The sequence below is a fragment of the Hypomesus nipponensis genome, chromosome 24, assembly GCF_054491055.1.
Source record: "Hypomesus nipponensis isolate SF chromosome 24, ASM5449105v1, whole genome shotgun sequence".
NCBI lineage: Eukaryota > Metazoa > Chordata > Actinopteri > Osmeriformes > Osmeridae > Hypomesus > Hypomesus nipponensis.
The window spans coordinates 10,042,072-10,052,500 of NC_140384.1; the positions used below are offsets into that span (position 1 = coordinate 10,042,072).

At 54.0% G+C, this 10,429-nt stretch overlaps 1 protein-coding gene across 1 annotated transcript in view; it reads left to right on the top strand.

The window, feature by feature from the left end:
• Positions 1-10,429, top strand: part of dmxl1 (Dmx like 1) — a 35,980-nt gene that overhangs the window by 19,087 nt on the left and 6,464 nt on the right. Inside the window, 14 exon segments of the mRNA XM_084690788.1 lie at positions 88-216; positions 358-463; positions 1,304-2,364; positions 2,868-3,059; positions 3,351-3,427; positions 5,331-5,375; positions 5,377-5,444; positions 5,995-6,246; positions 6,572-6,786; positions 6,977-7,128; positions 7,257-7,342; positions 7,866-8,067; positions 8,441-8,558; positions 9,087-9,146. Coding sequence (XP_084546914.1) covers positions 88-216; positions 358-463; positions 1,304-2,364; positions 2,868-3,059; positions 3,351-3,427; positions 5,331-5,375; positions 5,377-5,444; positions 5,995-6,246; positions 6,572-6,786; positions 6,977-7,128; positions 7,257-7,342; positions 7,866-8,067; positions 8,441-8,558; positions 9,087-9,146 — 2,763 coding nt within the window.

Consider the following 10,429-nt stretch of genomic DNA (forward strand, 5'->3'; position numbering starts at 1 on the left):
CTGGCCCACACAGAGGAAACCTCTCCAGCCTATTGAGACTGGCCCACAGACAGAAAGCTGAGCGGTGCTGTTGCCGTGGTTCCCCAGGTGTGTGTGGAGAAGCTGCAGGACTTGCAGCTGGCCCTGGTCATCGCCAGGCTGTACGAGTCCGAGTTTGAGACGGCCTCCACCTACAAACGCATCCTCCACAGACACGTGCTGGGCCGCGACACGCAGGTAGGCCTCCGCGCTGACCAGGGTCTGACTGCTCACCAGGTCACCCTCCCTCTAGAGAACATCATACTTGATCGGTCAGAAGGGTGCAGAAGGGGCTAACAGCAGCTGTTTCTTCCTCCTGCTCCGCGTCATGGGCCCAAGATGGAGCCACACCGAGACCCCTTCCTGCGCAGCATGGCCTTCTGGGTACTGGAGGAGTACAGCCATGCCCTGGACACCCTGCTGGAGCAGCCTGCCAGCAGCATGGGTACACACACACACAGGAGCAACACACACAGGAGCTACACACACACACACACACACACACAGGAACAACACACACAGGAACAACACACACACACACACACACACAGGAACAACACACACAGGAACAACACACACACACACACACACACAGGAACAACACACACAGGAACAACACACACACACAGGAACAACACACACACACACACACACACAGGAACAACACACACAGGAACAACACACACACACACACACAGGAACAACACACACAGGAACAACACACACACACACACACAGGAACAACACACACAGGAACAACACACACACACAGGAACAACACACACAGGAACAACACACACACACACACAGGAACAACACACACAGGAACAACACACACACACACACAGGAACAACACACACACACAGGAACAACACACACAGGAACAACACACACAGGAACAACACACACACACAGGAACAACACACACAGGAACAACACACACACACACACAGGAACAACACACACAGGAACAACACACACACACACACAGGAACAACACACACAGGAACAACACACACACACACACAGGAACAACACACACACACAGGAACAACACACACAGGAACAACACACACACACACACACAGGAACAACACACACAGGAACAACACACACACACACACAGGAACAACACACACAGGAACAACACACACACACACACAGGAACAACACACACAGGAGCTACACACACACACACACACAGGAACAACACACACAGGAGCAACACACAGACTCTGGTTCTCTCTGGTTACTGTGTCAGTATAACCCGGTGTGTCCTTGCAGGCGTATCGTCCATATCGTCCCCCTGCAACCCAGAGGTGTTTAACTTCTACACCTTCCTCCGCACCCACCCCCTGCTGCTCCGCCGCCACCTGGGCTCGTCTGAGCGTGCCCGCGGGGGCCTGACCACGCAGGGCCGCCGGCCCGACTCCATCACCCTGCTGGAGAGGAAGCTGTTCTTCACCGCGGCCCACACACACCTGCAGGCCGGCTGCCCCATGCTGGCCCTGGAGGTGCTCTCCAAGATGCCTAAGGCCCACACCCGCTCCAAGCGGCTCCTCAGCCAGGACCACCCCACCTCCGGAGCTTCCGAGCCGGGCGCGGGGTCAGGCGAGGGTGAGGCTTCGAGGAGGGAGCAGGCCTCGGAGCTGGATTGGTCTCAGCCGGTTGTGAACGGGACGGAGTCTCTGTCTGGCAGCTTGTCGGTCAGCCGGTCGGAATCGGTGCTGAGTTTTGACTGGAGCCAGCCCTGCCTGGCCCCGACAGAACCCCTGGATCTGAAGTGGGATGATGAGGAGGAGGATGGGGGAGGCTGCGTCGAGGAACGAGGGGACGTCACCAACGCCCCCGTCGTGCTCCAGGACTCCGTCTCCCCGTCCACGGAAACATCCGTCACCCCCGACGACGACGACAACGCCGCCGTCGTCATGGCGCGGTCGGACGACATCCTGGCGGCCCAGCTGAAGCTGGGAGCCTGCCTGAAGATCCTGACGGCTGAGCTGCGGACGCTGGCCAGCGGCTCTGAGCTGGACGGGGGCAAGCTGAGGCACCAGCTGTGCCTCTGGCTGGAGAGGGAGGTGGCAGCGCTGAGGAGCATCTGCATCTACACACCCTGCCTGGCCCCAGACCAAGACCAGGACCAGGCCCTGGAGGGGGAGGGGGCTGGGGGAGACGAGAGGGGGGAGGCTGGGGAGGGCCGGGGCAGGACCCGGAGGCTGTGGCTCCAGAGGAACCAGCCCCTGCTGAGGATGTTCCTGAGCTACTGCAGTCTGCACGGCTCCCATGGAGGAGGGCTGGCCTCGGTACGCATGGAGCTCATCCTGCTGCTGCAGGAGTCCCAGCAGGTAACACACCACCACACACCACACACACACACACACACACACCACACACACACCACACCACACACACCACACACACCACACCACACCACACACACACACACACCACACACACTCACACACACACACCACACACACCACACACACACACACACACACACACCACACCACACACACCACACCACACACACCACACACACCATACCACACCACACACACACACACACCACACACACCACACACACTCACACCACACACAGGATGACAGCTACCCCTGCCTCGGCCTGAATGTCCGTCTGCTGTTTACTCCCACACGGCTCCTTCCTGGGCTGTTTGTTTGTTTGCTTGATGTGTTTTCCTCCTGTGTGTGTGTGTGTGTGTGTGTCTTTTCAACATGTCTTTGTGCAGCTGTCAGAGATGTGTGCATGTGTCCTCTGTGTGTGTGTGTGCGTGTGTGTGTATCCACATGTGACACCCTCGTTCCTCCCCATATCTTGCGTCTCCAGGATGATAGCATCCAATCAGCGATGGCTCCCAGTCCACACCAGCCCTCCATCCCTCTCCTGTTGGCTTGTACTGCCAGCGCCAAAACCGTGGTAGCCAATCCCATCGTCCACCTGACCAACCTGACCCACGACATCCTGCACACCATCAACGGCCTGGACTCACCCCCCCACCCCGACCTGGTCAACAACGAGGTCTAACACACACACACACACTCACATCAGAAACCATGATCCTTTTGATACATACATGAAGAAAGAATGATGATGAAGTTTGTCATGTGATGATGTAACTGTGAGTAGTCCTCAGGGATGGTTCTGCATGCGCAGCCTGACATCTTCTGTTCTGACTGCTTCTGTTCTGACTGCTTCTGTTCTGACATCTCCTGTTCTGACTGCTTCTGTTCTGACTGTTCTATTCTGACATCTCCTGTTCTGACTGCTTCTGTTCTGACTGTTCTATTCTGACTGTTCTGACTGCTGCAGATCTACGTGATGCACAGCCTGGCCGCCTCCTTGTCTGCATGCATCTACCAGTGTCTCTGTGATGGACACAACCACAGGTGAGCCCTCTCCTCCTCCTCCCCCCGGTCCTAGTGCCCCCAGTCAGGTCCTCTCACCTCACAGCCCACCTAGAAACCCCTCCTGGTTCATATATCATTCCTGGAAATCCTGCCCTCCCTCGTCTGTATGTACAGCTGAATGCCACCTCAACAACCCCCAGCAGGGAGGCAGTCTGGGACACATCTGGCCACCAACAGCACTACCAGTCCTGGGTAGCATGGTCGCACAGGAAAGGGGAGGGCTGTCACACTGGTGGTGGAACATAGAGAGAAGAGTTAAGGATGATGATGAAGGGGATGTTTTAACGATCTTTTAAGCCCTCTCGTGTGTGTGTGTGTGTGTGTGTGTGTGTGTGCGCGCTCTCAGCCAGCCCACATACTGTATCGTTGACTTGGAAGGGCTCTTTGTTTAGTGAGAAGCCACTGTTTTCCTGCTTTGCTTCTCACTACACACACACTCGCTCTCTCTCTCTCTCTCTCTCTACCTCTCTCTCTCTACCTCTCTCTCTCTACCTCTCTCTCTCTACCTCTCTCTCTCTCTCTCCCTCTTCCACCTCTCTCTCTCTCTCTCTCTCTCTCTCTCTCTCTCTCTCTCTCTCTCTCTCTCTCTCTCTCACACACACACACGCCGCACCCCTCCTGTGCTCACAGACACAGCAGTCAGACCAAATTAGCTTCTTCTTCTAATTTAACACTTTCTTTGTTATGCTAATGAGTCCCATGGGAAGTCGATGTTTCGCCCGTGTAGGAGAGTATTTTGGAGAAAGTTTGCTGTAGTTTCCACAGTTATATTATGTGTGTGTGTGTGTGTGTGTGACATTGGAGAGGTGCTATGCAGGTCAGGGGATGGCAGTAAGTGTTAGTGACATCACTACGATCCATCTCCTCTAACCTGCTCTGGCTTTCAACAGAACACACACACACACGCCACCATATTAACCAAAGGCTTGGATATATCTGCCAGGAAGGAAGCTTAGCAGTGGATTTGGCCTGTTAGTGAGAACAATATAGAGTGGTATTAGTCTTATTATGTGGTTAGCAAGTCGTCGTCCAACACAATGCTCCTTCATGGCTCAGCTGTCCCTGGGCCCTATCCTCTTCCTCCTCCCCCTCCTCTTCCTTCTCCTTCTCCTCCTTCTCTTCTTCCTGTTCCTCTTTCTCCTTCTCCTCCTTCTCCTCTTCCTCCTTCTCCTCTTCCTGTTCCTCTCCTCCTCTTCCTCATTTCCTCTTCCTGTTCCTCGCCTCCTCTTCCTCATCTCCTCTTCCTGTTCCTCTCCTCCTCTTCCTCATCTCCTCTTCCTGTTCCTCTCCTCCTCCTTCTCCGCTTCCTGTTCCTCTCCTCCTCTTCCTCACGTCCTCTTCCTCATCTCTGTCCTCCCATCCTCCCCTTTTCACTCTCCATCTTCCTCCCCTCATCATCCCTGCCCCCCCATCCCCCTCTCCCCTCCTCCTCTCGCCAACAAACGAGAGCTCTTTGATGTGAGGATGAGGTTCAGGGCATCATCCATACATCTGCTGTTGAATTCTACACTGTAACCAGAGGGTTGATCTGTAGTCGCGGAGACAGCTGGCGTCGTGAGGCTGTTGTATCAGTACTTCATGGGTGCAAATGGATTCTCCATTTAGGAAGAAAGACCTTTGGGGTTTCTGAAACTCAGTGTGTGTAAATGTTTGAAGAATGTAGAACAGGCCAGCATTATGTAGCTACGTGGGTAGCTAACAGCTTTCAACCGAAATGTATTTTTCACCCAAACACCAGAATCATTTTTTTATGAGGATGAAAAAGAGAAGAAGTCAATTGTTAGACTATAAACCTTTTTAAAAGGTTTAAAAAATTCAAACCTCTAATGACTTACACCCCCTCAAGAAGTGGAATCGTCATGTTGTTGTTGTTTGTTTGCAGTCATGTGAACCAGTTCACGGGCATGGTGTACCAGAGTGAGCTGCTGCCCCCCCCCCAGGACCAGCAGCCCGGAGGGCACCCTCCTGCCCAACACCCCCCCCGCCCAGTGGCCAGGTACACCTCACCCCAGACCCTCCCACTGGATGAGTGAAACGCAGTTCAGTGCTCTGAGGTTAGGTTTGACTGTCCCATCTCTGCTGTCTTTCTCCTCCTCTCCCTGCTCCCCTCCCTCCCTCTCTCCATCCACCTCCCCACTGCCCCTCCTCCTCTCTCTCCCTGTCTCCTTCCTCCTCTTCTCTCTCCCTGTCTCCTTCCTCTTCTATCTCTCCCTGTCTTCTCCATCTTTCTCTCCCTCCCTTTCTTCTCCTTCGTTCCTTCTTCCTCAATCCCTGTCTCCTCCCTCCTCCCCTCCCTCCCTTCCTCCACCCCCTCCTCCTCCTTCCCTCCCTCTCCCTCCTCCTCCCTGTCTCCCTCCCTCCCCCTCTCCCTCCTCCTCCTCCTCCTCCCTCCCCTCCTCCTCCATCCCTCCCTCTCCCTCCTCCTCCTCCTCCCTGTCTCCCTCCCTCCCCCTCTCCCTCCTCCTCCTCCCTGTCTCCCTCCCCCTCCCCCTCCCCCTCCTCCTCCTCCTCCTCCTCCTCCTCCTCCTCCCCTCCCCTCCCCCCAGGCATGGCTTCTCTGGTGCGGCTCCTGAGCACGGCGGGGGAGGACGTCCAGCCAGGCGTGGCCGTGCTGCTGTGTGAGATTCTGTCCTCAGTCTTCCTCAGCCTGTTTGTCCACGGTCTGGCCACGCACTCCAGCAACGAGCTGTTCCGCGTCCTGGCCCACCCCCTCAACAGCAAGCTGTGGGTGGCCGTGTTCGGGGGCGGGGCCATGACTCCCGCCCTGGAGAAGGCCGGCCCAGTCGGCTCACCCCCTGGTGAGTCTGTGAGGCACGGCTGACCTCCCTCTACCTGTCTGGGGGTGGAGGGAGAGAGAGAGAGATGAAGAGAGGGAGACAGGTGGAGAGAGGGGGACAGGTGGAGAGAGGGGGACAGGTGGAGGCAGGGAGACAGGTGGAGAGAGGGGGACAGAGATGAAGAGAGGGAGAAAGACAGATGGAGAGAGGGAGGGAGAGAGGGAGGGAGAGAGAGATGAAGAGAGGGAGAGAGAGATGGAGAGAGGGAGGAATAGAGAGAGACAGACGAGTGTTTTTTCTTCTATTTATTTGACACTTTATGGACACCTGGGATGTTTCTCTTCAGTGTCGCCCTCCAGCGAGGACGGGGACAGGAAGAGGCGGAGCCTCAGGCTGCTGTCGTCACGGAGCGGCTCCAGGGAGGCTTCTGATAGGCCGGGGCCAGAGAGGGAGGGGCCTGGCAGCCCACCGCCGGTGGCGGAGCAGCAGGAGGCGGCGGCCATCTTTAAAGAACACTTTGTCCCTCCTGAACTCAGTATCTGGGATTACTTTATCGCCAAGGTAACCCGGGAACATCCTGTTTGTGGGTTTGACCAGCACGTTTAAGGACGTTCAAGTGAATCTGTTTCAACGAGTCTCGATGGATTTCAGGTTTTTAAGCAAAGCTTTTACTAATTATTTTGGTGTGTGTGTGCTTGTACGTGTGTGTGTGTGTATGGTGTCTGTGTGTATGGTGTGTGTGCGCCTGTAGCCGTTCCTGCCCCCATCAGAGAGCAGAGTGGAGTACGACTCTGAGGAGAGCCAGGACAGCCAGGAGGAAGAGGAGGAGGAGGAGGAATATGACGAGGACACCTTTGATTCCAGCTCTCCCCTCCAGGAACATTCCAACCACAACTCTTACAGGTACGACCTCCGACCCCACCCCTCCTCACATCAGGTACGACCTCTGACCCCACCCCTCCTCACATCAGTCCAGACGCAGGTCAACAGTTAAATACTGTGTGTGTGTGTGTGTGTGTGTGCTCCTGCAGCTGGTGTCTGATGCGTCTGGCCATGGTCCAGCTGGTTCTGGGAAACCTCAAGTCCTTCTACCCCATGGCTGGTTACGACCTGCTAGGTATGGTACCATGGCAACACACACGCTCTGAAACTCCTGCACACACACACACACACTGTTTGCCTTACACACACACCACCACTCCCCTACTCCTAGCAAGACAGATTATACACACTCCAATACCCTTAGCACAACACGCACACTTCCAGCATGACATACTACACACACCACACACACACACCACACACACACACCACACACACCACACACACACACCACACACACACACACACACACCACACACACCACACACACACCACACACACACACCACACACACCACACACACACACCACACACACACACACACACACACACACTCCGGTGTGTCTGTGTTTAGCATGGCCCTGGGCAGCAGAGCTCCTGTCTGGGTGGTTGAAGATGAAGTCTAAGTTAAGGTCAGGCGTTATGCGGCTTCATAGGAACAAGCTCTCACGCTCAATTACCTTCTCCAAACAAACCTATGTGTGTGTGTGTGTGTGTCTACGTGTGTGTGCGTCTACGTGTGTGTGTGTGTGCCTCAGACCTGCCCGTGGCCTCCCCTCTGTGCCACGCTGTGTTGAAGACCCTGCAGCGCTGGGCGCAGGTCCTGCTGAAGAGGCTGGAGCTGTTTGGAGGGCCACCCTGCAAGTACATGGCCACGCACCCCCTGGACCAGCCCCCCGCCTCCGGCCCTGCCATCCTCAGACACAAAGCCCTGTTTGAGCCCACCAACACCCCCTTCAGGTGAGGACACTTATAGATCGCAGTCTGGAAGGGAGGGGGATGCGTTTGATTTGTGTCACGCCGGCGCACCAGGTGGGCAGCCCTGTTTGAAAGTCTTTGAGGACACAGCTTTTGAGATTAAACTAGTTTGGTCTTGAGCTCGGTCTCTGGTGTTCTGTCATCTCCATTATCTTTCTTGTCCCTGTCTCTCCTTTTATCACTCTCTCATTCTGTCTCCTCTCTTTCTCTCCTCCTCCTACTCCCTCCTGCTCTCTCCTCCTCCTCTGTCTCTCCCCTACTCTCTCCCCCCTCCTCCTCTCTCCTTCCTCCTCCTCTTTCTCTCCCCCTCCTCCTCTTTCTCTCCCTCATCTCTCTCCTCCTCCTCTCTCTCCAGGTCCAGCCACCACTCTGCCCTGCCAGTGCGTCGTTTGTGGCAGTACCTGGTGAAGCAGGAGGAGATCCAGGAGACCTTCATCAGGAACATCTTCACCAAGAAACGAGATCCCAGCGAGGTATGAAGGCTGTCTCCCTTCTCCTCTCTCCCTCCCCCCTCCTCTCTCCCTCCTCTCTCCCCACCTCCTCTCTGCATGCACACAGCAGCTCCCGCAATCAAACACCTCACCACTGTTACTTAATAACACACATTGTGTCGCACCCCCCCCCCAACCACCACCACCTCCTAAAAAACAAACCCCATCACCTATATTAACCACCCTCAGAGCAGCCCACACCGTCCTTAGTACATTCCATGCTCCCTGTCTCCCTCCTCCACACCTGGGATCTGTGACGGGCTCTGCATGCTCTTTGTAGTGGCAATCTGAATCCTTCATGTTAATTCATCTCTAATTCAAGAGGGGGTCTCTGTGTGTGGCTTTACGCCAGTAAATAATGAACACATGGATTAATGAAGCTCTGTTGATTAACAGCCTGATTTAATGACCGTCATGTCTGTGTTTCCTGACTGTTTTGACTGCATGCCTCATCCCCCTCATTGTGTTGTCGTCTGGTTTTTGCCTGCTGCTCTCTGGGGGTAATTAAAGTCGGTTGAGGACCACAGTGTGACATGCTCAGACACAGCAGAGGAGGCTGGCCCCAACCAGGTAGGGCTTGCCGTGATGGAGGGGCTGGGGAGGGCTGTTGGAGGTGGGTCTGGGACACAATAGTGGAAGGTGTCATCTGGGATGCTTCAGTAAAACATGCAGTTAGTGTTGTGTTTCATAGTTGGGTTGTGTTGTTGTTGTTTTGGTATTTCACCTAGCTCATTAGTTTTCCTGCCGCGTTATTGTCGTGATTTATATTTAAATTGTACTTAAAATCAAAGTTGTTTTTTTATGAACCAGGCCTGGAAGCGATTCTTTTTTTAACGGTAATGTCATGTGAAATACATTGCTATGTTTTTATCTGAAACAAAAATAGATGTACTAGCTCTACAGCTCAGGGATACATTTATACTTAGTTTCCACGGGGAACTGCGTCTTCATATACACGGGGAACTGCGTCTTCATATACACTTTAACAATGCATCCAAATGTAATGTTTAAAATGTGAGACCTGTCCATATAATTATACTGGAATTGTGTTGATAGGATGTAGCAGGCTCGTTGCAAACCTTTTACTACCAGTTAGCATCATTCGTCCCTGCGTTCATGTTACGTCTAGCCCGATATCGCGGCCAGTCTGCTTCCCAGGCCCTCCGCTCATGTCGCATTAGCTTTTCTCCGCGCGTTTCATGTCACACATATTCTCAAGTGTTCCTGAAGTCCGTCCCATGCCGGCCCCATGCCCCTGTCAGCCTAGCGCCTGCCGGTCATGTTTTTACGGATGAAACTTTGAAGAAATAACCGGGTTATGATTAACCAGGGTGTGTCACGACGAATCGGCGTCGCCTGTGGGGGATTAGGGCGATGCGAAAATGGCAAACCGCCACATTTCGTTGCAAGCCAGACGTTGCATCTACTCTCTGGCAGAAAGATGTGGTCTTTTCAGTTTGAATGAAAACGTTGTTGATAAGTGAAACCGGACATCGAGTTAGAACTGCAGTATTCCTCCTCAGCCTTGGAAAGCAGGCATCATAGCAGCTATATTGTACTTTGCCGTGAAGCGCTTATAAAGAACAGAATAGAGGAGAATAAAATAACCATGACCCTGCCCAATCGTGACTAAGCGCTCGTAGGAGTTGTTCTCGACATGACTGTTATACTATAGCTAAACGGCCAGGGTTGTGAGAGGACGTGCTAACAAAAAGAAAAAATCCCAACCACGATGCTAAAGAAATGCCCCAACGCTTGTGTCTTCCAACAAACATTTCAGAAATCACACAGTTGAGCAAGCAGGCATCTAAGCATCCATCCACCCTTCTGTTTTTGAAGACCTGGGGGAGGGG